Here is a 26,701-nt window from a genome sequence, read left to right as displayed (position 1 = left end):
CCATAATAATAGAATCAGTAGTAAAAATAATTACAATTTGTTAAGTTTATTTACAATTATGATGATATTTTCTTTTGATTATTTAGTACAGCTGCGCATGGTTACCTTTCAGAGCATAACGAACCCTTTTCTATCTATTACATAAATGGGGCTGGTGGGGTAATTAATACCTAGAATAAATCAATGCTGAGTCATCCATGTGCAGAGCATCAAAGTAACTTTCTTGATTTGTGATTTGTTTTCTTTCACAAGCTGAAATCAACCCCCTTTGTTTGATATTCCCTGCAGTGGATAATAAGATTTACAACTCCTCCACTTTACAGTAGGCTGTTCAATATATTACTCACTCTTATTAGCTCATCACAGACATATCATATGACAGAAATGGTGTTAACAGGTGGCCTAAAAACCAACAAACTGGAGCAATGATGACCCATTATGAATCATGACTGATGCTTGCTCATTTCTACTGGGATGGCAATATAAATGCAGAACTTTCTCCATCCGTACCATGTTTCATTCTCATGTACATCTGAGTTTCATACACACACACACAATATCCCCTCTTAAGCAATGACTGAATGTATTGCGTGACTTTTATCATTCATAACGATGTGCAAACACAGTGATGTAAGTAAAGGTCTGAATATGATGTTCTTTCCCAAAAGACAGTTTCACTATACTCCACACCTTTGAGGTTCAATGGTAAATACCTCTTTTTTCAGAATACCTTGCCTGACTAGCGTGTCAACACCAGGAGGCACACTTTCCTTCCCATAAAAAGATTTACACACACACACCTCACATCGCTTGCAGTGAGTAGTTTAATTCAGTAAGAAGTAGCTCGTTGTAACAATGAAAAAATAGTGCTTGTTGAAAATCCCCACAGTACGACGTCTCATGTCCTTCATATTATTGTTATCATCATCGGTGCTCCACATTCACGAGTGTCAGCTGATCTACATTACACTGTATCCATATATGAGGTGAGAGGCGACCACCAACTCGTCGCAACAGCTACACACACACACAGGCGAGGCGACATTACACACAGCAGCATGACACAGAGTCCAGGCGGAGGCCGTTAGAGGTGAGGCAGACAGCATTTTGCCAAATGCAACGGTGGAGGCAGATTGATGTTTGACAAATGCATGTACAACACAACAGTGCAGTGAGAGGTTTTTGGTGCGCGCAGTATTAAGGACATAAAAATTGATTGTAAAAGCAAATGCACTTGCGGCCTGTCGAATTTGCATTGCCATAACAGTAGCCACAGTTTGCATTTGACTCTAAGGACACATTTTACATTCTACATGAACAAAGCAACCTTACAACTTGTCATCAGGTTATAGTTTTTCAACCAATTGCTGCATTTCAAAGAGAATCGGAATAAATAAGACACATTGTAGCATCTGCACAGTGTAAAAACATCTTTTGGTTTAAATAAGAAATCACAGCTTTGACAGCTGAGTTACACATTTAAATAACATTACATCAACATCGTGAGAACGTTTCTCAGTCATTTTCCTACTAACACTTTCATAATAAAAGCAACATCTAGTCCCTCACGGATATTATAGTAGAACAGATAACGAGTAAATGTTTTCAAACTGAGCACAGTGGCACATTAACAGAGAGAATGGCAGTGCTTAGAGTCTATTAAGAGCTTCAAAGAACAAATGAAATGCTAAACCAAATAATATTGTTTTCAAATGTCTAGAAAGACTACAGATTGGCAGATCTCAGCAGTATCTGATGCAAGGAACTGGCTTAAAGTACAGTAATGCCCAAAAAATGCGAGTGGAGCCCCATTTTGGAGTCTTCCTCTTGTCAGACTGGTCCTGTTGAGGCTGGTCAGGAGTCGTCATTCTCCTCCACAGCCTTGTCACTCAGCTCACGAAGAATGGGAGTCAGGATTGCTTTTAGTGTTGTGTATAAAGACTCGTTCTTCTCTGAGGCAGGGTCGATCTGGAGAGAAAAGAAAAAAACTCAATTGCTGCAAGTAAAAAACATGTTCATATATTCATTATACACACTGTATGTTAATACTCACCTTAGTAAACACTTTTATTGTTTGGTTGAGAAAACTCGTCTCCACCTCTTCAGGCATTGGCAGGAGATGAGCAGCACAGTCGAGGATACACAGCAGAGTGAGCCTGTGGTCCTGGCAGCAGGGAGGAGAAGGGTGGATGATATCGGATTACATGGCAACACTTTCAGATTTCTTTTAAAAACAGTTTCTGTGTCATATAAATCATATGGATAAAAGAAAGTCCAATAAGAAGCCTTTGGCTTTAAACAGCTTTGTACATGTGAGTCAAGATAAGTAGTGACCTGCAGCCCACAAGAAATACTCTGGACTTTGGAAATCCCATCCTGCCCTTTCAATTTAGTCTTGGTTTAGCGACATTACGTTAAGGTAATGTGATCTGATGATAACTCTGGGAACTCTGAAGTGCTGCAAAAATCCCGGTGTCAATAATACATGACAAAGATTTTTCGTTTATTCTGTAAGTCAGTTTTCATATACTCATATCTATGTATATGCTGATGTTTAGTATTTTTATTTTTTTATTCATTTATTTTTTATTTTTATTTGTTTTTAAATATTTTAAATTCATTTTTTTTTTGCTTACTTATTTTTATTTTTTTTCTTACTTATTTCTGCTGTGTTTATTTATTTTTATATATTTTTGCTATACATTTGCTCTGTTTTGTCCTGTCTATTTGTTTTAGTTTATTTCCCGTGGCGGAAGCCTGTTGGAAGGAGGGAGGAGGGCGCTGGGTTAAGAAACCAAATTATAAAAATAAAAAAAAAGCATCTTGTGATGTCTGTTAGTTCAAGCTGATATGGAACTTTTTGATGAAATACATATTGATGCTACACCATCACAGCTTTATTCTTCACGCTGTTGTTGCTTAGTGCTTTGTAACGTGTGTCATTGCTCTGATTGATTGTAGATCTACCCCGGCTGACGAAATTGAAAATGAACTGAGAGGTTTGTGATTTCACGCAGAGGGCAGAAGAACATAGTTCTGCAATTAAAAAGTGTGCAATTTTTTTGCCCTACATTGTTCTAATGCTGGTCAGAAAATGTTAACCAACCAACAGAATCGACTTTAATTCGAAATGGCAGGATGTGGATGGAAATGTTTCAGTGTAGTGTTGATGCAAACTATGTTCCCACAATCCAAGAATTGTGCTACTCTGTCACTAATGCTGAAAAACATGACATAATCTCTTCAAACTATTTTTTTCCAAACTTCCAACTTATTCAATTTGACAGGTGTATTGGGAACTGAAGGTCTCATTTAGTCTGACACACACTGTGTGTCATTTTCTATTAGTATTAATACATAGACATTGGTAGAAGTGCATCTCTGTGAAAAGCTGTTGATCTGCCTTGAAGACACCAACATTGTAAAGAGGACATATAATTTTCGTAACAGTGTTACTGGACACTGTGTTAAACAGTGCCAGAGTGTCTGTTTGCTTCAGACAGTGATGATGTGGAGGATATTTAACCCAGCTACCTTTTCCAGTGAGTCGAGGGCGTTCTGTGGATTTACATTCTTCTCGCTGAGTGCTTTAACATCCTCACTGCTGATGACTGGATCCTTGAGCTGCTCCAGCCACGACCACATGAGACCGGACAGGACCAGAGGATCCCTCTCCATACACAGCCTCTCCCACGCTCCCTCTCTGGAGTTCAGCTCTGTCTGCACATCACAAAAAAAAGAGTACTCTGACAATTAACTGACTGAATGAAGTATCACTGGGCGAGAAATGCAGGTTTAAAAAAAAAAAAACGACCAAATTTATGCTGTTATAGCGTGAACAGAGATTCAAAAAGACACGCACATCCCATAGTGGGTGCTGGAGCCAAGATAAACTAAAATATGAAAAAACAGAGGTCCGCACACCAGGGAGCTCCCCTTAAAGGTGACGTTTCGAACTAAAAAACACTCTTCCTCAGACTCCTGAGTCTCACGTTATAGCGTGAACAGACATTTGTCACGTAGCATAGACTAGGTTTCACTCATAGTTTAGTTTCCCCTCTGACTGCACAACTTGTGTGACAGTTTGTAAACTGATGTTTTCATATAGCTTTGCTGTTTCGGTATCTTCGTTCACTGTGGAGGCATGAGAGAGAAACAGCTTTCTTCGCTAACTAAACGTAACGTGGTGAGTAACTGATGTACAAAAGGTCATTTCAGGGGTATTTTTTAAAAGATCTAACAGTCTGGAGACAAGGGAAAACAGCTAGCCTAGCTCTGCCCAAAGGTACAATAAACCACCTGCCAGCACTTCTGAAGCTCACTTAACACGTTATATTGTGTGTTTAATCTGAATAAAAACAGGAGTGTAAATACAACATGTTGTGGTTTCACGGGAAATTATGTTTCTGCCTTTATCTCGGCCTGGCACAGTGTCTTCATGGAGACTTGACCAGCAGCAAGCAGAGACTCCAGATGTGTCCACATAGGATTGATACCAGTCTAGTGTCCAAAAAAATAGCACAGGAGTAGCTACATGTTGGTAAATGGTGTATTAGAGAGCTACACTACCTGCCACATTGAAACCTTGGAGGTGAAATCCTTGTCTGTCAGGTCCATGGCCAGAGCTTTGGCCACCAGCAGCCATCTGCTCTCTGGGGGAAGCTCCGACTGGAGGGTGATGAATGGAACCTCTCCGTGTGCATCCCCCGCTGGCATAACCGGCTGCTCCTTACTGGTTTCCAGTTTGCTCTTGTTCAGTAAAGCTGGCAGTGAGGCGTTACAGTGAGATCTTCTTCCCTGCTCGGACAGATCTAGAGACAAACTCTGATGCCCTCTGTGTAGTTGCTTCTTTAACAAGGGGGGTCCTGTGTTTTGCTTTGCTTCTGTATTGGGGTCCTGAATGCTGTGGAAAATGCCCTGAGGAGAGAGGTCATAAAATCTGGGAGGGATCGAGGCTGTAAGGCTGCTGTGAGACAAGGAATGTTTAATCAGGTAGTTGTTTGGTTTGCTCTTCAGATCTGCTAAATGCTGTGATCCAAGTTTGTCAAGGACAGAATCGCTGTAACTGAGGCTCCTGTTGTTGGACAGGGAGGACTTGAGAGGGCTCTCTACGTTCTGCTGCCTCCACAGAGGGTCCAGCTCGTTATCACTGGCGAGAGGTTGATCATGAAGAGGTCTGGACTGCAGAGCAGGTGGGCTGAGAGGATGAGATGAAGGTGGAACAGGGATCCCCTTCCCCCTCATCTCCTTCCCGAGCTGCTGAAGAGCCTGCTGGGATACGGTCTTCTCCACCTCAGCTGTGAGGTCGGGGATCTCCAGCCACTCCTCCTCGATCACCACCTGTCTGTTGGCTGCAATGTCGACGAGGAGCCTGCACACCAGCTGGACGATCTTTGGCACGTTCTTCATCTGTCGGGCCTCATAGCCGTGCAGCAGGTGGCGCTGCCGGGTGAGGTACTGGGACAGAGTGACAGCGCTCGCTTTGGGTTCAGCACAGGAGAAGACGCTTCGGAGTGGAACTAGGAACTGGGCGAACTCCCTGACACACAGCAGCTGGCCTCTGGTCTGGATGGAGTTGGGTCTCTTGGCTCGAACAAACAGGATGGCTTGGTCAGCACTCATCCGGGACGTGAAAACCAAGTAACAAGCCAACAAAACACCTACATGAAGAAAAATAAAAAAATACAAAACTGACATTTTGAAAGCATAAATCTGGATTTGAGCAATGCCAGATTGCCTGTTTTACAGACCTGTTCTACCGAGACCAGCATGGCAGTGGACGGCCATTTTCCCCTCTTGGACAGCAAACGACATGACTTTCACCATGTCGAGGATTGTAGTCAGAGATGCCACACCATAATCCTTCCAACCAAAGTTGTAGTAATAAACTGAAATACACAAAGCCAGAAGAATTCAGAGCTCATCAATATCTAACTAAGCTCTTTTCATCAATAACATAAAACACTGCTAGGTTCATCTATCTGTTTTTAGTAATGAAATAAGTGTCTTTTACATTCATTACAAGAGTACTCCTTTAATATATAGTAATGCATTCTAAATGGCAAGACTCATGATGATCAGTAAAAAATAAATAATAAATTCATTGTTGAGTCCAAGTGGATGTTTGTGCCAAATTTGAAGAAACTCCCTAAAGGCGTTCTTGAGAGATTGCATTCACAAGAATGGGAACATACGCTCATACATATGGACAGTCAACTCCAAAACATAATGCATATCATAATACAGAGGCATAAAAAATAATTGCAGTGGAAATTCGGACTTTTTATCTGGCTTGGGCCAAAAACTGCTGCTTTGGTATGGGCTCAACGCGGGCTTGGAAAGAAAGTATGCTGGACGTAAGACTGGCAAATTAAATTACCATCACATTTAGATAAAGAGGTTCATGTCACAAAAGGAGCTCTGGATTGTTGTTGAAATATCTACAATGTGGGGGACTGGATGATAAAGACCTGCACTGAGATAACAAGCCAGTGTTTACATACTGCACGCTTTTAGCTAGAAGTGTCAAATGACAGACAGCACTATTTAAAATGCAGCCGATGCCCTGATGAGGTTACTTGGGTAAAGATCTCAGGAGAGCTTGTTAGGAAGCTGAATCAAGATTGCCAACCTCCGAAGACAGAACGTATGTGTAATCCCTCGCTAATTACTTGGTTACCAGGGATCACATCACGCTCCCGATATGGGAAAAACACAAAACATAGACGGCCTGAGGAAAATGTTAAATCTGTCAAAGTCCCTTATCTTATGCCTGTTATGCATTCTCATGTAAAACGCTAAAAAACACAAGAAATATCTTCCAAAGAGACTCATGACGTCTGTCCCTGAGCATTGCACGTGGCTGCCCACTGCTTCACAAGGATGGGTTAAATGCAAAGAACAATCTCATTGTACAGTGTGCATATGACAATAAAGAATTCTTCTCTCTTCTCTCTCTCTCTTTATTTTCTATCACTGTTAAAATTCTGGTTGGAAAATTACCATCATGTAGTATGTAGTTGTTTTTTTGGGTCTATTTTAGTTGTGTGTGCTTGTGTAATTGTTATTTCCTACTTTGTTTTGCTGCAGCCTACAGACAATGCTAATAGCATTAAAACTTCAGTTATGAATGACATCAACCAAACATTTGTTTAACTTATTCAAAAGAACACTTCGCACGTCTGTCAGATGAGACAGGTGCGCTGGAGAGGGATGGATCGACCAAAAAGCTGCAAAAGGACTCCAGACGTTTGTGACGTTTGGTAAATGAAAATGGATAATTGTTTGTTTTTTGCACCTGGACAATGTGATTGGTTGCTGACTCACAACCACTCCCCTATTTAAGACAGCTTCTCATTTGACGCAAATTGTTTGCCTGATGAAAGTCTATTACTGAAATGTCCCAAATAAAAGTGATATTGCAAGTTAGACAGTGTGTGGGAGTCCTTTTGCAGAGTTTTACTTATTAAAAATATGTTCATCCGTAATTATATTGTATCTTCTGCAATGTGCTGCAGTACTTCTGCTTGAATTACAAGAATTGTCTGGAGCAGCAGCAATCAGCTTGTGCAGCCGCCTGGTGGAAATCTGCTCTCCACTGAGTGCATTTAGTTTTAACTGGTGTGCTTATGGATTCAATTTTTCTGTCTTTGATCCTGCTCGGAGTCACTGAAAATGAGGGCCTCCCTCAATGGATTCTTCAAATATTACATAAAGGTTTCAATGATCCCTGCTTAGGCTGCTGCCCCTGCGACCCGACTCCGAATAAGCGGAAGAAAATGGATGGATGGATGAGGTTTAAATGAATGAAAGAATGAATAAATGAAGACTGGTTGCTAGGAAACATCTCCAGTAACGTCTGATTAGAGAGCAATGGACAATGTAAACACACACACACACACACACACACACACGCACACACACAGGTCACTACCTCTAGGAAGAACTAATGCCTGTCAAAAAAGGTGTAAATGTGTCCACCTTCACAACACATACATAAGCTTTACTCCTCCTCTAGTATAACTATGTCATTAAGCTGTCCCCTGTAACAGTGGAGGCTGGATCGCACAGAAGACGTAACATTCGCATCACATTCACTTTCAGAACACATTTCAACATTACTTCATGCTCATTGAATCCAGGATCCCCCGCCTTCTCAGGAAGTTGAACTACAACTTCATGTGTTTAGTGGCTTATGTCCTGTGTTTGGGTCATCAATATGTGCTGATGAGGTGGAAGCAGAGACTCACCGCCTGCCTCCATGAAGGTTTCAGGTCTATAGGTGAAACCGCTCTCCTGCTCCAGTGGGTTGCCGCAGCTGGCATGTTCGCCGGGCCGCTGCAGGTTAATGACTGTCTTCAAACCACACCTGAGCACAGCAACAGGTCCGTGTCAGTACACAGAGCAATCTATGCAGTAGACCACCACAAATCAATAACAAACACCTTACAGCAACTGGTGTAGTCACAGGTCCAGATTTTGTCCTTAGTCAGTTCAAGGTCCACCCACATATTCAATTTTATTTCACAAATTGTATACAACATGTTAGTGTAGAACACAGTGAGATGAAAATTTGTTATTGTTAAAATAAAGTGCAATTACTGAACCAAACCAAAGAATGTGCATATTACTGCTTAAAGATCAGTGACATACAATTGCTGCAAGTAAACGGCATGTTTATGAGCCAAATATTACAAAGACCAGGGCAATAAAATAGTATCTGAACAGGAGGAAACGGTACTTCAAAATAAAAGCCCTGTGCCAGAATAAAGTGTGTTTTTCACAAACATGTTCGAGAGTTACTTGTGGCCCATTCAGAATGGACCCGCAACCCACTTTTGGAATGCAACCCACCAGTTGGGAACTACTGCAGTCTCTAATTCACTGTTAATCTAAATGTTAATAAAGAATCAAGTAAATCAAATCAAACGTGAAAGAAGGGAAAGAACCGTACCTCTGAAACTGTTCAATTATATTGTATTTCTCTATGATTTCAGTGGAAGGCCTTGCCATAGCTAGCAAGTTGTCAGTAATCCTGTAAGTGGAGAACATGACATTAGGGGGAGTTGTGGTATATAAAGCAAAATTATAACAAACTTTAATTGAATTAGGACTGTTAAGAAAGTTAAACACAACTTTAAAAACCTTTCAGAGAAAAAGATATCCAACAACCCTGCAAACACAGTGATGCACTGAAACTAAAGCTCTTACATGTTCAATGATTCCATTTTAAAAACAGATCATTGCGCAAAACAAAAACCAGAACAAATGTATTGGCTTTTTTATGTAAGTATTGATGTGAACTTAAGTGACCAACACTGACCGAGCACAACACTCCCGGGAGCAAAAAAAAGCACATGAGCACTGACGACTGCATGAAAGCTACTCTGGCCAACGTACCAGGACGAGTAGAGTCCTTTGACGGCTTGCTCCTCATCACTCCAGCGAGAGGGGTTCTCATATTTACAGGCTTTTCCTCCACAGGCCATGGAGCACTGCATGTGACCGGGGATGACATGCCTCAGGGTCTCCCCCATCTTGGTGTACTTTGCTGTGGGGACTCTTGCATTGGCTGGCAAAACAAACAACAATAAACATAATAAGTTCACAAAACTCCTCAGTGCTTTTTGCATGCTTTCTTTGCAGCTGAAATCATTATTAAAGCCCTGAATTCAACACTAGCTATTTCTTTAGCACGGTTACATCTCCTGATCTTGCGTTCAGTGGGAGGCTGCGGCTGGTTCACACTGACGGCCACCATCACTCTATGGAAAGAGGAGGAGAGGACCTCCAGGGCAGAGCTGCGTCTGCGCTGCAGGACCTTCAGCAGGACGTCCGAGGCTGAGTGCCTGCGGCTGTGCCTCCTCATGTTGCCCATCATCTCCCCGGCTAAGGAGTGGCGTCCGCGGTGCCGCTGCATCTCAGAACACACGCTGTGCTGCTGTCCGCACTGTGAGCTCCTCTACGCTAACAAAAGCTCAGCAGCTCTGCGCCCATGGTGAATCATCACACGACAATGACCCGTGGCACAGAGAGGCAAATACAACCCATCAGTTCATCAGCAGCATTTGAAGTGTCACCATGACAACCATCTCCAAAGTCGTCAGTGGGAGGTAGATGGGGGCGAATGTTGCACACACACAAATTACACACACACACACACACACACACACACACACACACACAACATAGATCTGAGGCAGGCGGCTTGTAAATGAAAGAGGAAAATGCTGTACTTGCTTGCTTAAAAGGCGGTACATCTGGTGGCGTACAGCCCTGAACACACAGCAGGTAAGAGTAACGCTGAATAGCCAAGTGGTTCACAAAACACAGAGTGCACAGGGATCTGGCATTTGACTAAAGGACACGATGTATATGAAATATCTTTTTGAAAGTGCTTTTTTTTCCATACCTACACTTGTAGATTATTTTCAGAATAAGTTTACTTTCTTTTTGTTAATAAATCCAAAAGAGAAAATGTCAACAATCAATTTACTAAAAATGCTTATTGAAAGTTGCCCTAAATTAAGTGTTTTTGGGAGGTATGACAAAACTCAGCACATTCAAAACTACAACCAGCTGGATCTACTTGACTGTTTCATGATGCATATATATTTTTAAATATCACTACTTTTGCCTGCTACTACTTAGAATTAAAGTTACCTTAAATAATGCATATTTTTGTATACTTCTTTTGTGCGTCAGTAAGAGAAGAGCTGTAACAATAGTGTACCTATCAACCGGTTTCAGAGAAGACTAAGTAATTGTAATACTGACATTATGCTTGAAGCCTGCTCGACCATTCAGCAGCCAGTCCTCCATCACACTGAAGCCAAAAGGTGAAATGATACTGCTGACTCTCAGTGTGTGGGAGCAGCAGGCTGACTGACAAACAGCACAGATGAGAGAAGGCTGCAGCAACAGATCACATTAGATGACTCGCCACAAAGGAAAAATCTACTGAAAATCAGCCATTGTCTTCGTTTTTACCTGTTGCTGCCTCTCCTCTTGAAATCGCTTATTATCTAGTCGTATAATCAGGACCAGAGGGACACAAATTTTCTTCAGAAATAATGATTGAGACATTTAAGAAAGCTAACAGGAGGATGACTCAAAATTGAGACTAATGTTTAACTAAGAAAAACATTGGTTAGTGATGGCTGACATATTGACCTTTATTTAAATAATATTACATAATTGTGCTAAAAAAGAAAGAAATGCTAAATTTAAGCCTCAATTTTGTAACCAAGTCCCATAAAAAAGAAAAAAATAAATCCATATAGCCTATGTATGTGCAGTATATGTTTTTAAAAAACAAACAAACAAAAAAACACGATATCATTTATTTACAATGTTAACTCATTTATTTCAGGTTCTAACTAATTATTTCCATTGCCTTCTATCCACTTATGTAACTTACTGTTAAGCAAGTCTTTAAGTTGTTGACTGATTTTCAGTAATGTAGATTATTATGATGAGGTGTTCCTTTCCTGTTCTTTTTGGTCAAATAATTAAAATTAGAATGGTTGACAACAGATTTATTGTTTTTTATGCCAACCCCAGGAAATTGGCTCCAGAGGAGGCACACTGAGGTATAACTTGTGCTCAGAGAGCATCATAAAGACATTAATTATTGAAAAGATATGAATAAATAAAAAAATACACTACGCCTCAAAACTACCTATTAGAGTAGCCAATACTGACATGCTTATGTATTTATAAAAGATGTGACACAGCTCATTAACATCTGTGACATCCATGACGACAGATGTCTTATTGATGAAACACTAATAACCAGCATCAATACCATAATGATACCAGTGTTTTCTTGCATTGACGTAACTAGCATGGATGGGTGGAAGGTATCGTGACAAATGTTAACAACAAGCAGATAATAGATTTGCTGTCCCGTCATCAAATCTGAAGTATACAACTATATCCATCTAATGCTCCAATTAACACTGAACCTAATATCCAGCTAGGTAAATAACATCTTCACATAACAAATAATCAGTTTTGTTTATTTCACCGGAAACTTTTGTCTCAGTACAAAAGCCGGCCTGCAAATTCCCAGCCTGAGAGCTCACATTAAAAAATCTTCTAATTGTTTTCTTCTTTAACACCTCAACAAGATATAAAAGAGACAATTTATGTTCCTTGAATCAAAACATTTGAAGTTTACAATCCTGTGCTGCTGCTTTGCAAAATAAAGCAGCTTTTTTGTCATTTTTGTGTGGCAGAGTCCTCCTACCTGTCTCCATCTCTGTGCTGATCCCTCCACTGCGAGCTCCACTCATGGAGTAAGGCATGTCACTCAGTATGCTGACACCAGCTGCCATGGCACGGGCTGAAATGTGTGAATAAACATTGTGTGTCAAAAGCAAGTGGGGAAAAAAATAGAAAAGAAAAAACAGCTTACGAGGCTTTGGTTGCACTGATAATGCAAACAGTAACAAGGTGTGCACACAAATGAGATATGAGGAGTGTGAGAGGCGTTGCCTGGCAAGACAACCCAGGGGAGAGAGGGAAATGTGCAAAGTGAGCCACCATGTCAGCAGCTCATGTGTCAGTCTGACCACTGCACCTCTGGGAGCAGGTGGGCAGGGCCTGGAGACAACAGGGAGAGCTGGGAGAATATCCGAGATCTAAGGTGCTAAATTACAAACCGCGCTGACTTCAGCAGCACCCACACGGTACTTTAACAGGGTTTGAGTAAACAGTTGGAGTACTTTCAACTGCCAATCAGAAATCAGACAAATTCCTCCCATTTCACTGATGCCACACTAATCAATAATCAAGTGAACACATCTACCTGTTGTTGTGCAGCTTCAGGGCAATACTCTTTGACTTGCACATCTGATTTATGTAGCCTGATATCACAGTTGTGTCACACAGATCTCTCAGAGTGTCAATTCAACTCCGGGGACCAACCTTTTCTCACATTACACCCTAAGCTCTAATGGGCCTCATCACTTGTGCTAACTGGTGTTGCAGGAGTGAAACTCTGCACCTTTACAGCTCCTCACTGTGGTCCATTAACAATTGAGCAGGGTCGCTGCACCTCACATGCTCACTTTTTGATTCTTTGACCTTTTGTTTTTCCTTCCTTTTTGATAAAGTCAAGTAGAATAGTTTAATTAAAGAGTAAAAGAGTAAGGCGTGTTTATCAGGTAAAGCTTGACTTGTTGAGTATGAAATTGATTCTCAAACTAGTAGCATAGAAACTTTTCAAACACCTGAATGGATTTTTTCATTTTTATTCCTGTCTTTCTATAATTCTTTACTCTCTCTGTAAATCTGGAGGATTTGTGAGTCTGTGAAATCTAGTCTGGCATTCTACTGCTCCGTCTGTGCCCAGAGTATGCTCTCCGCTCCGGGAGTGTGGTGCAATGAATAAATAAAAATGAAAATAAAATAAATAAATAATAAATAATAAATGAATAAATGAAACCTGAAAATAAGCATTTTTTTCATAAAGTATAAATACTTAATGCAGGAAAGTGGTTTCCTTTATTTAAGGGCCCAGGTTAGTTCTTTATCTGTGTTATTCGATCTAAAAAGGTGACAAATTGCTCCAAAAAACATCTCTTGCAACTTCAGAGACAGGTCACACTCCTGCCACTCCTGTTAATTGTAAGGCTTCTGTCGTCGATGAATTATTGATGGTGTAAAGTTAGAGCCTGTCTTTTTCCATCCACAACTGTTTTTGGACTTCTTTTACACTGTAATCCACACGTCTTGGTACAAACTAATATGGCACCAAACCCTAGTATGACACGGGTTGAAGTGTTGCCAAGATTCGAGCCGGAAAGAAGCCTATCCAATCCGTTGAGCAGTCTGTCCTGCTGGAGCCTGACACCACTTGGCAGTGTTTATAGGAAGCTCTTGATAACGAGCTAGTGAATGAGAAGGTGTTCTTCATGACAAATGTGACGTCTGTGCATCAAATATTAATAATTATATGAATTAACCTAATATGGTGACTACAAAAAAATCTTTTCACTCAACTACTTATCAAGAAAAGATTAACCAAAATTACACTTCACACATTTGTGGTGGATCCATACGCTGGTGTCTGCTGGGATGCCAGTGTGTTGGTGGACATGAGGGAGACGGTGTGAAGGCTGAGAGATATCTTTCAGGGATGCTTCTTGTGAGTGTGGGATGTGAGAGTCGTTTCCACTGAGTGTGCTAATAAAGAAATATGGCAGACGAGATGGTCGTCGTCATACTATGAGTACCAGTGTCACAAGCAAATCACACTGCAAATTTGAACCATGGAGATACAAAGTACTGTTGGTGTTATTGTGTGGTTAATCAGCTATTTGTTCTCTCTCCAGGTGTCAGCCAATTATTAGAAAGCTTAAAAACAGCAAACTTCAGTTATATCTTTTACTAATAATTGTATAATCCCGAAAGTCACTCCACATCACCGCCTTTTAGCATCATATGTTACAAAGGTAGCCAAATGGTCTAATGAGACTTGTGAGCAAGCCTCATACCGGAGAAAAATAAATAGCAGAGTTAGAGCCATATTCTGGAAAAAAAAGTCCATTTAATCACGCATGTGTAGTTCTGTGAAGTGGTCAAGATGAGCAAAGTGGGGTTGGGAAATTTTTAAAAAATGTACAGAGAAGAAGTGCGAAATAAATCATATTTCTAAAAATGCATTATGCTAGAAACATGACTTAATCTTCTGTTTACAGGACATTTGTGCAACATAGTGCAAAAAGTCTTGAGGGAAAATTTTTCAGTCGTTGACTTTCCTCAGTAAATACAGGATATGCTGCACTACTAGTTACAGGCCAGTAACTGTTGTTTTCAATACCTAATCAAGTGAACAAAGCAAACAGTGTTTGTCTTCTACTGACTGTTTAGTACTTACAACCTTCAGTTTTAGGGACAAATTATATATGTCATTCCATTAACCCACTGTCTTTGGTGAAAGTGCTTTTAAAGTTTTTTCCCCATGAATCTTTTTGTCAGCTACAGGGTCAGCCTTAAACTAGTGTTGTCACGATACTGGAATTCCTCACTTATGATACAACACCTTGAAAAATATCAATAATCAAGACCATTTTTAAAAGCACAGCCAAAAGCTGACATTTCATTTTGTTGACATTTTTTTATATTGTTTATTAAAAGATAAATATAGGACGGCTAAACCATGACAATAGTGGCTTTTCTATCCTTGGTTAGTAGCAGAGTACAGCAGAATGAGTGTAGTAAAAATAGCAATAAGAGAGTGCATGAAAGTGCAGCTGTTACTGGTGTATGCTACTAATACTGCAGAAATTGAGCACTGACACATTCAAGTATTCAGAATCGATATGTATTGATGGCACTACCTTAAACTGTAATATTTTATAAGCATGGAAGACAGTTCCAACAGGATCAAGAACTATTTAACAACATGTCTTGTTTGTGAAAACTGCTAATTCAATGTTTGAAGTAGCCTAATTTGCAAGCTTGTTTCCTGTTTAAGTGAAACTTTTTTCTGGCGCTGTGTTGGTTTTGATTACTTTATAAGACAGATTTTGAATCTCAATGAGAATATTCTTGATACAATTATGGGTAAATACTGAAGAAAAAAAAAGCAGGCATCGTGACGTGGCTCACTACAACATTCAAAGGAATTATTATGTTATTATTTAGCTACACCAGAGCTTTACAGGGTGAACAAGGACGTTTTCATTAGAGTAAAGGTTTAAATAATCTTGGGCACAGGCATAACATGACTTTTGCCATTCAAATAAGGTGATGGTGAATGAAAACATACTTGTGCGTCCACGGGAGCAATATTTTATCACTCCTCTGACTGCAGGTGTAACCATAACAGCATCCCGAGTATCATCAGTCTGACGATGCCAGCAGTGATACAGTGTAGCAGAGTGACAAATCAACGTTTAGCCTCTTGTCTATCACAACGTTACCGGCTGCACGACCGTCAGCACTCGCAGTAACAGGTCATGCGATTATTAGCTTAACATAAAGCTTACTGACATTATGTTAGTTGTACTGTCAAGTTTGTAAGTCACAACGCTTAAAGAGACTGGCGTTAAGTCAACTTGTTGAGTGTTGTGTAACACTGGCCCCGCAGCAGTGTCTGGTGCTGATGCTGCAGGCTGAACACTTAACGGTAGCTAATTAGCTTACTGTACTGAAGCTAGCATTGTAGCTTCAGAAGGCCTGACTTACCGTTTTCCTGTCGTCTGAGTCCGGGGCTGCCTTTATAACATCTGACAAAGTCGAATCATCTCTCTGAAGTCGTTGTTGTTTTACCGCTGAGACGCTGCAAACCGGGTTTTTTTTGTTGCCACATCATTTGGTCTGCTAAGTGCAGCTAGCTCACTAGCTAACTTAGCAACCTGACATGTTGTCATGTAGAACGGTCCAGCTCTGTCACGTGACTGCAGACAGAGCTTAGTTAACGGAGTGAAATTATCGTTTGGATACATTGTTTTGTTTGTTTATCGAAAACTAGGTCTGCTAAATATTTTTTGGTAACTTTTCAAACAAAAAAAAGTGAAAACTGTCACACAGCCCTAGAACAACTTTATCTTTATGGTCACTTTTATCCTTATCATTTGTTCACTTCATATATTTTTTAATTATTATTATTATTATTATTATTATTATTATTATTATTATTATTATTACTATTATTATTTATTCTGCTTGGGGGAAGGACATTCAACTTTACGTGATCATATTTTGTATTTATTTTACATACCCTCAGAACCCCCATACTTGCGGGTAGGTTTGAAAAGCATGTTTTCTTTAAAAATCTGTTAGATTAAATTTTTCATAGCCATAAACTGTGAGATATGATAATTAATGGTGGAGAAATTGATATGCATTTTCCCTCAGTCACTCAGGGTGGCTCAAGGAAAAATATTTGTAGCTTCAAACAGGGTCATGATAAACAAAAAATGTCACACCACAGCCACCCCCCCTACTTTAATAAATGGAGTATAGCCCCATACTGGGCTCAATGGCATTTTTATTTATTTATTTTTTAAATTTATAACACTGGGTCTTGCCTGCATATAGAGTTGTCTAATAGTCACACTAACACATTGGGATGGCACATTGTGGCATTTTTTTGTCTTTATTTGTATGCTTGAATTACATGCTGAGGTAACTGCTTTTCAAAGAAAAAATAATTTCTCCCTGATCTTTAACATAACCAGGTAAATAACATGACTGCTTCTGTGACCATTAAAAAAAAAAAAACAGCTAACTGCTTTGTTGTCCTTTAGTGCGACCTAGTGGTTTATTAAAGTGGTGCTGTTGTGCTGCAAAGGAAAGTTGTGTACTAGTAGCCTAGAAAATACACAATTGAACATCTATTATGTGATTGTATTTCTGCAAAATTTGATCAATATCAATGAGAGTGTCCTGGTCTACCATCAACTTTTAATGTAGAGAAATTATGGGCTGATGTCCACATACACTCCTGTTGTGCTTGTTGAGGCCCCCTGTATATATAATGTATAGGCCTGCGACAGAACTGTACTGTTCTGGGTTTTTCTTAGAGAAAGTCAGAGGCATATCCAGAGAGTGGCCTGGGGTGGCACATGCCACCCCTGAAATCTGATTGGCCACCTCAGGTGCCACCCTATTATGACTAGCTATCTGCCCAGCCAGCTTGAGCTGTTTAAAGAGTAAACTGAATTATTGTTTATAGGTGCAAATCAGCCTTAAACCTGACAGGCAGTATTGTGTCAGAGTAGTGTCTGGCTTGAATTGATTTACATTCAAATCAATTGATCAAACTGTTGAAAAGTTTGTTCACACAGACTTATTTGTTTTAAGTTTTGGGACTTATTTTGGCAATTTGGCTATTGTACTTTTTACTTTAGGAGGAACAATTTCTGTAACAAAGTAAGGAAGCATTATTTTACTTTTGTGTGGTGTCAATCTGGTTGGTAGGTCTATTTATCACTTAAACTCAACCATAAACAGGAATTTAAGACACTACAATGTTAGTAATTAAAGTAGGTATGGGTAGAGGAGACCTAAATTGTAAATTAAAGCTATGCTGACGCGTGTGCCCACAGCAGCACCCGTATTTCATGCCACTGCATAAGTCAGTGCCCCACTTGGGCCACTGTGAAAAAAAAGTCTGGACATGCCACTGGAGAAAGTGGAGCAGAATCACATACCAAGCAAAATCTGCAATATTAGGCTGATTGGCACCATTTTTAAATTAAGCTAAAAAAAAGACCTTCACTTAGTTCATGTGTATAAGTAATTATACAAAAAAAAAGATACATCAGCTATGTATTTTCCTTCAAACATTTTTTGAGGTACATAAAAAATATCACTTTTTGATTGTTGCATCTTGTTTATTTTTTTCCACAAAAACATTTAATTTCATATGTTGGAATTATCCACTTCTCCATTGTATTCAGAAATCCAGATGATACAAATGTGTAAATTATTTCAAACGCTTTTAACTGCTGGACACAAGATGCATCACTAAAAAGTCACTTTTCTGTTTATGTGCCCTGACGGCTCCAAGTTTCCACATCACACTTGTGTAAACTGCATGCTGGATCCTGATTGGCTCCAAACTAGTTGTGATGACACAAAATCCTGCTGGTACGTCCAGGTGTGAAACTGAGGTGGGCACAGAGAAACTTTGCAACTTCAGCAGATGAATATTAAAATCTCAAACTCTGCCCGTACATCAGTCTGCAGTCCCAAACATCTGACTTAAGTAAAAATAAGCAAAATACATTTAAAATATAATAATAAAAAATGGTAAGTGTATATCACATTATACAAATATACAAAAACATTACCAGAATCAGGGAAAAGCAAACTTCTGTTAAAATGTGTGTGATGCACATAAAAGATATCAGAAATGTTACAAGATTTGAGCAATGCATTTGATGGTTTGAATAAATGTAATTATGCATAGGGCCTACTATAATGTGCAAAAGTATTCTGGAACTGGTTGTATATGACTATGTAAGTGCTTTAACAATCGGGCTCTCAGTATGGTGATTGGGGAAAACGCTAATAAAGTGTCCAGGATTGGCTGAGCAGCAAACATACTGTTTGTGTAGTTTTAGATAACATACTCAATTTATTCTCTAAAACTTGACCTGTTGTCATTTGGGTATATTGTGTATTTCATTCATTTGCACTATAGAAGTGCAAATGAATGAACTGGAAACTCTCCTTGCAATCTCAGAAGTGACCACCAGAGGAAGATATGTTCAAACAAAGAAGAAGAAACTTATGCAACATGGTTGAACAACTTGAACAAATCCATTATTCCACCTTATTACTTGTACCAGAAGGTATTTCTTTTCTGGACTTTGAGTCAGCATTGTGATGGACTTTGCACACTGTGTACAATTTTTTTTTAAAGTTGCATTTCAGGAGACTGACCTTTTACAATGTAAAAGAATATAAAACTGATTGTGATTCCCATAAACCATTTTACTGATCATTTGCAAATGTATGAGCAGTGACAATTCATTTGAATATGGTGAGGGCATAATTTGTTCTTTACTCAAGATTCATGTTATTTTTTATTTTTTTATTGCACAGCTCAGTCTTTGAGAGGATTCACACTTTTACATACCATATAAAATTGTACTTATAGGATATTGCATTGGAGGGATACCCAACTTGTTTTGCTCAGGGGCCACTATGGCAACATGTAAGGAGGTCAGTTTAAAAAATCCTAAATATCATTTAACAGTATATTTAACTTAAAAATACCTGTTTTGAACTTTTCTACATTTGTTGTCCTCACTCTCTGATAGTACTTTTTAAATATATTTTTCTTTGTCATTCAAATTACAGGAGAATTCCTTGTGTGAATTATTATTTTTTCATTGTGAATTAGAAATGGTCAGCAGGCCACCTGGCATCCTATCGTGGATCAGATTTGGCCTGTAGGCCTCACGTTGAGTATCACTGCTCTGTTGTATCAAGCTACCAGATCACTATTTGAAACTTTGCCCAATATGATTCTTATTCCCCTGTACAGAGTACTTTTTAAATAAAATAAAACAAATGAAAATAAATAATTATCCTGTTCAGTTAGAGTTTGCCCCTTTGTTAAGTAACAAACTGTTAGCGTAAAATATCAAATAAATATTTCATATTACTCTTTGCTTTATTGTATGGCCATAAAAACCAGAGCATTTTTAGGAGATGTTGTTCTCCACACTATTACTTCTGTAACTAAATGGCTCTGCTATTTAGTGCTTTATCATTAAGCAACACTTTTTATATTGTAACAATTGCTTCTCGGTTGCACGTATATTGCCTTCCTCCCTGACAGCATTCCATTTTATACTGCTTCCGTTGGGTACCATTACTGAGATGTAAGTCATTTTTGTTTCAAACAATGATGTGTTAGAAGAGGTATTTGAACCCATTCTCATTTTTGTAACGAAAAGGTTCAACAAATCAAGATTTAAAACCTAAAAACTGTAAATAGACCACCAACTTTAAAGCATGCAAAGGTTCTTTAAGGTTTTCAGCTCCGTGGTTGACTTTAGACAGCCTGAGCTTTTCTCAAAGCAGCCCTGAGACATGCTAAAAATATGCTGTGGGAGATATTTCACAATTTTTTGAGCCAAATAACCGCAGAGGAAAGAATCCCAGAGGTGCTCTGGCGTGGGCTTTTTTGACCTCTAGAATGAAATATTTTCCCCAGAGCTGCTTTAGTGGCCTCAGTGGGCTTGACAGCCTGATACCATCAGCTGAGGTTTGATTAGTCTGTAATTATTTTACACATCACTTTGGCAACAATTGCATCACATGACACCATCACAAATACTGGGTAATCAGACACAACAGTAGAAGAAATGAAGATATTGATCATTTTCTTGGCAAAAGCATGGACGCTTAACCTGCAAACTCCAGTGTGAAACCACAGGCATGTGCAACATTTATGCAACACATGACACATGAAGCATGCAGTGTCCTGGTATAATCAGTCTTCACATAATAAAAAATAAAAACGTATTTATGATGTTGCGCAAAAAATCGTTTAATTTGAACTTTACCCTTTGACCTGAGCTTCATCACCACCATCATCATCTTCATCAAACTAATGCCCTTTAATGGCAAAGTCAACTGCAGGGCATTTCAAAAGTCCGTCCTTATTTTCTTCCCTTTTGCATATAAATCCATGCAGGACAAGTGCGGCTTTGCATGTAACTTTGGCTCAGTCAGTGAAAGCAGCGAGCAGACAAACCCTGAGAGGAGGTGGAGCTATGACGAGACTCATAAAACCCAAAGCTTATTCCTCAACTCACTGCCAAGGTGACGCGCTCAGCGGCTGACGAATAGATGCGACCTCCGCGGCTCACACACAGCGACTGGGCATGAACACGACTCGGGTACCGGGTTCGGGAGTTTTGGGTCGTATGTTTACACTCTGTTCCTGATTTCTTCTAAAAAAAACAAAAAAAAAACAACCAAAGCTGAGCAGAAGTGACGCGTAAAAACCACAGGACGCGCAAAGAAGTCGGCTCTACCTGCACTTGACCTGAGGATAACTTGCTCTCCGGACTATAGACGCACCACAGAGGGAATATGACAGTTGGCTTGGGCCACTGAAGGAGTGATAATCGGTGCACGCGCTTGGTGTCTGTTGAGGTGACCGCACAGCCGCATTATGCAGCATCCTTTGGACATGGGGGCGCATTACTATCCTCCGGAAGTTCATCCGGACCACAGAACTCATCGCTACAGGAGTTTCATGATAGAGGAGATCCTGACTGATCACGCGGAGCACAAAGCGTCGGCTCCGGCCGGGGAGCTTCTTAAATTCGGGGTGCAGGCTCTCTTGTCCGCCCGGCCTTTCCATAACCAACTGGGTAAGAGAAGCGGCTGTGAAAAGATGAATGAGTAACAGATCGAGTAGATGTGAGAGGTTTGAAGCTGGAAACACCGTAAGAACAGAAAATGACAATATAATCAATTCTTAGGCTATTAGTGATGATAACATAGATTTAAAATTATATTTAATTTCAAATAATACAGCGAGTGCGTATTTTGCTCCTGATTTTTTAAGTTTCGTTCGAGGGAAGATAATTTAACTTTTGCCACAAACAGTGTTTATTTATTTACTTATTATTTTAAATTATTATTTTTAAAAAATGTAATGACTTATTTGCAGTAATTAAGTCAGATTTTACCGACACTGTCTAGTTCATGTCTCAGTTATAGGAAATAACTGTGATACATTAAATTGTTATGCTAAGTAATGAAAATGTCTGAGTCTATTCGTATTTTTAAAAATACATTAAGTTTAAAAACAAGCTTAAATAGTCTACGCGAATTTTATTGTGAATAATATTTGATTTTTACTTTCATGCGTAAAATGTGGATTTTCTGTTGGGTTTCTCCCTGAGTGCCCCTCGGCGAAAAGGGAAAATAAAGATCCGACATGACTGGGACATGTTGCAGTATTTAGGTTACTTATATTCCTGTGTAAAAAATTAAAATGAAGTAAAATAATAATAATTTAAAAAAAAAAAAAAAAAAAATTCACGTGGCCAAAGTTTCCTCAACTGCGCGTTTTTTTTTCCTGCCATTTCAATGTCCCGACTCCCAGAAGTAAAACACCCGCTTATCAGTCCATGTAAACATCTGAAATTATAGTTTAACATCAGTTACAGTTTGTGCGAAAAAAGGCCTATACTGTACATCCCGCGTTTTCATTTGTTTAATGAGGAAATCAGGTGCCTTGTTTGAATAAAAGACGCAATCATAAATCTGTTTTCTTTTTTTAACAGAACATGGCTACAAATAAAAAGACCATACAGGTCGTATTTTAATGTCCCAGGCCTTTTATGATAAGGTCCCATATCAGTGTAAAGTTTGGTTAAGCTTTACAATAGGTTCATATTTATTTATTTTTCTTTTAAATTTTGAGATCGCTATAACAACAACAACACGGCCCTGAACTCTGACCTGCAGAGTCTGTATAGTTCAGATATTTCTGTAGGGGCAGTCACGTCATATTGTATTATATCAAACATACTATGAATGACTTTTTAATAGCAGGGCGCTCATTTATTGATCCCTTGTGTGTCCTAAACGAGCTGAGTTTCTAAAACCAAACCCTCCGTGTGTGTGTGTCTGTGCTCCTCTCAGTGCTAAAAGCCGACCAGACGAGCCTCCTAAAGTTCCCCATGTCCCCGCTGTCCTGCTCGCTCGGCTCTCCGCTCGGCTCCCCGCTGCTGTCCGCCGCGTCGGGCATGCAGCTTGGCGCGGCGTCTCACCACCTGCCGCTGGACCTGCACCTCCGCGGGAAGCTGGAGCACGGAGCCGACGGAGGCAGCAAGACCAAGAAGGGCCGCCGGAGCCGCACCGTGTTCACCGAGCTGCAGCTCATGGGGCTTGAGAAACGCTTCGAGAAGCAGAAGTATCTCTCTACGCCTGATAGGTGAGTCTAGTCTGTTTGATTAGCAGGGATGTAGAAAGGATTTTACTGAGTTCACCCCACCACACTGAGGCCTACATTGTGACGAGAAAAAAATATATCTTTATTTATTTAGTTGTTTATTTAGCCTATTTTTTATTTCTTTGCCCCCCCCACCCCCCACCTCTAACAGTATAAATTGTAGGCAAATTTCTGTAATTGTTTTTTTTTCCCCAACAATGATGTTTCCAAGTCTTCTTTGCTATGCTAATAAAATAGGCTGCTTTTATTTTGTTAGTCAAATATGCACTTGTGAAGTTGAAAAATACTGGGAACAACCATGATTTGTACGTTTTTAATTTCCCCATGTTGCTAACACTCACAATTTTACACAAAGATACAGAGGACATGCATAGGTGTAGATTTTAGGGGGGGGGTGAAATTACATAAACTACTGTCAGCTGTAGTTGCAAGCATTATTTTACAGTGTCAATACCGTAAATTAATTCAACAGTATATTATAGTTACATTTATCACAGTATTCTACAACTGAATGTGAGGTTTATGGTATAATATTGGCTCCAAAAACAAAAAGATTTGCAGTGTTTTACTGTATTTTTGGAAAAACATGTACATTTCTGCTGGAATTTGTATGTATTTTTACAGCAGAAGACTTTTATTTTGACAAAATTAAAGATATTTACACCAAAGATTGATGCAGAAAAAGTAGATATTGGGGCAGTAAAATTCGCCAGAATGCAGGAAATTAAGTATTTGATGCTCGAACCAACACTCTTGATACAAAGATAGCCGTGAATATCTAACAGTGTTCGAAAATTTAATGACTTGGATGTAACAACTTATCATGCTTAGTAATGAGAAGATAATTTCCCACATGGAACATAAAATGTTTGAACTTAATGTAGAATTAATGATTTTATTAATTTATTTGTTCCTCACAGAATAGATCTGGCCGAATCTTTGGGCCTCAGTCAGCTGCAAGTAAAAACATGGTACCAGAACAGAAGGATGAAATGGAAGAAAATTGTAAGTTATTCTTCACTACGATCATGACTAATGTGAAGATGATGATGATGATGTTGATGATTACTAAGATAGTAGTTGTTATTTTATCGACAACCATACAAACAACAAGAACAAAGAACAGGAAACAGTTTTGTGTTGTTTCAGCAGATGTTCATGGAATATAGTTCACACTGTAAAATCTGACAAGTTGATTTTACTTAAAAAATGTAAAAAAAAAATAAAAAATAAAAAAAATACAGCTTTTAGTCTTCATTTATTTTTATTGTATATCTAATTGTTGAGTTGAAAATGTTATATTTTCTTGATTTTGGGAGGCTGTTATAGCTTCAAATAACAAGTTTAATTAAATTGATCTTTCTAAGTTTTAGCAATGCCAGTAATACAAGTATGCTTTGCTATATATCTGTATTCTGCTGTTTGCAAACTAGTCATATGCATATTTTCCTGAACATGTCAACAAAACAGAAACCGCAGATCTCTAACTTCATCACTGGCAAAATCCTCTTTGTCAAGCTAAGTCAGGCTACCCTGGTTTACTGAAGCGGCTAACACTTAGAACAATCTAATTTCACTTGTTTTAAAGTTCCAACAACTTCACAAAATTAAGAAAATACACATTCATTTTGATCAAACTTCACAATTAGATATTAAGTTAACATAAATTAAGATTAAGTTATATTTACTTGAATTTTTCAAGGCAATCAGTTTCCAAGTTTATTTTAAGTGAGATCAACTCGTCAGATTTTACAGTGTAGAAAGGGACCCTGCATGCATGAGGCACACAGAAGACACACAGTGAAATGTACAGGCCCGTTTTCCTCAGTTTATTATTGTTATTTGCAGCAATAGCCACATTTTTAAGGTGTATATGAATGTTATCATATCTTTAAATGTAGGTTATGATAGAGAACTCGGTAAAAAACTGCATGTTTGAAAGTATATTTGTTGTGTTAGTGTGATGACATAGGGGTCAGAAAGGTCATCCCTCTTTTTTTATCTTAGCTTGCATTACAGTCAGTAACTGATTTCTCTGCTTGTGTTCACCCTGCAGGTGTTGCAGGGAGGCGGTCTGGAGTCACCCACTAAACCAAAAGGCCGCCCAAAGAAGAACTCCATCCCCAGCAGCGAGCAGCTCTCTGAACAAGAACGATCTGCCGCCGACACTGACCGCCAGTCGGAAGCCTCCAGCTCCCACTTAGAGAACACTCAGGAGGAATGACCCGCCAGATACTCTGACTCTATGGGACGCTCAGGATGGAGCCAGACTCCAAAAACACAGTGGACAGTATGTGCTGATGCTCCTTGAGGCTGGACCGTCTTTGTGCAGGCTCCAAAGACTTGCAGGCCCCTGCAGAAGCCTAAACTGTACAAGCCGACATCCTCCAACAGCCATGTGTTTTTTGTCGTAGCCCTACCATGCATTCCCTCATGATGAACTTGCTGCTGTTGAAGAGGGAGCTCAAACCTTTGCAGTAGGTCGCAACTTTATATTCTATGGATCCACTCTCACTCATCTGTTTTTGCATTCCCTTTGTGTAACTATGTTTTAATTATTAAATATATTTTCACTAATACTGTTCTCTGTTTATTATGAAGAACACAGGCTCTTGTTAAGCTTTTAATCCAGTGTGTACAGCACAAGTATTGCTAATGATGATGATAATAATAATAGCTTATCAGTCACACACATTTAGTGGTAGCTCAAAATTATTAAAAAAAAAAAAAAAAAAAGAAAAATAACCCAAATCTCAAAATTATAAACAAAGAAAGAAAATACTCCCAAACATAAAATAAACATAGACAAAAACATAGAAAACATGACACAAACTTCAAAGATTTAAATAAAAATGTCCAAAAAGTAATTTAAAAAATCCTCCAGATTATGAATAAAATTGAAAATAACACCCTGAAAACTCAAATTTATTAAAAAAAGATAGAAAAGGAATTAAATATTTATCAAGATAGTTGGCAGCTGTGCTTGTATAAATTGTGTGATAATTTAATTTATAACAAACATCATATTTTATAAACTTTTCTCATGTTTTTTATGCAAAAAGCTTAATTTATAAAGTGACTTAAGCTGTCAGATAAATGCAGTGAAGTACAAAGTACAATGTTTCCCTCTGCAATGTTGTGGAGTAAAAGTATAACGTAGCATGAAAAGAAAATTTCAAGTAAATTCAAGTAAAGTGCAAGTACCTCGAATTCATACTTAAGTGCAGTACTTGAGTAAATGTGATTAGTTACATT

At 39.0% G+C, this 26,701-nt stretch overlaps 2 protein-coding genes across 3 annotated transcripts; one reads left to right on the top strand and one right to left on the bottom strand.

Moving 5' to 3' along the window:
* Nucleotides 1-806: 806 nt before the first annotated feature.
* On the bottom strand, nucleotides 807-16,417 carry ptpdc1a (protein tyrosine phosphatase domain containing 1a). Of its 2 annotated transcripts, XM_042511425.2 has the most exons (10): nucleotides 16,198-16,417; nucleotides 12,251-12,346; nucleotides 9,400-9,571; nucleotides 8,954-9,034; nucleotides 8,250-8,368; nucleotides 5,751-5,888; nucleotides 4,570-5,660; nucleotides 3,535-3,720; nucleotides 2,054-2,164; nucleotides 807-1,968 (listed from the first exon to the last, which is right to left on the bottom strand). In XM_042511425.2, exons 2-10 carry the CDS (start codon nucleotides 12,336-12,338, stop codon nucleotides 1,855-1,857), a joined length of 2,100 nt encoding a protein of 699 aa, XP_042367359.1. In that variant the 5' UTR covers nucleotides 12,339-12,346; nucleotides 16,198-16,417; the 3' UTR covers nucleotides 807-1,854. The 2 variants fall into 2 exon arrangements, with proteins under 2 accessions (XP_042367359.1, XP_042367353.1); XM_042511419.2 differs by lacking the exons at nucleotides 12,251-12,346; nucleotides 16,198-16,417 and adding an exon at nucleotides 9,703-10,110.
* A 4,771-nt stretch (nucleotides 16,418-21,188) lies between these two features.
* On the top strand, nucleotides 21,189-26,669 carry barx1 (BARX homeobox 1). Its single transcript, XM_042506602.2, has 4 exons — nucleotides 21,189-21,854; nucleotides 23,137-23,428; nucleotides 24,367-24,451; nucleotides 25,503-26,669. Exons 1-4 carry the CDS (start codon nucleotides 21,653-21,655, stop codon nucleotides 25,668-25,670), a joined length of 747 nt encoding a protein of 248 aa, XP_042362536.1. The 5' UTR covers nucleotides 21,189-21,652; the 3' UTR covers nucleotides 25,671-26,669.
* Nucleotides 26,670-26,701: the final 32 nt, after the last annotated feature.

Source organism: Plectropomus leopardus, chromosome 2 (assembly GCF_026936395.1).
Source record: "Plectropomus leopardus strain MGB_pleo_1.0 chromosome 2, ASM2693639v1, whole genome shotgun sequence".
In the NCBI taxonomy this organism is placed as follows: domain Eukaryota; kingdom Metazoa; phylum Chordata; class Actinopteri; order Perciformes; family Serranidae; genus Plectropomus; species Plectropomus leopardus.
The sequence above is the reverse complement of the archived record's forward strand: the minus strand, read 5'-3'. Positions and strand labels throughout refer to the sequence as shown.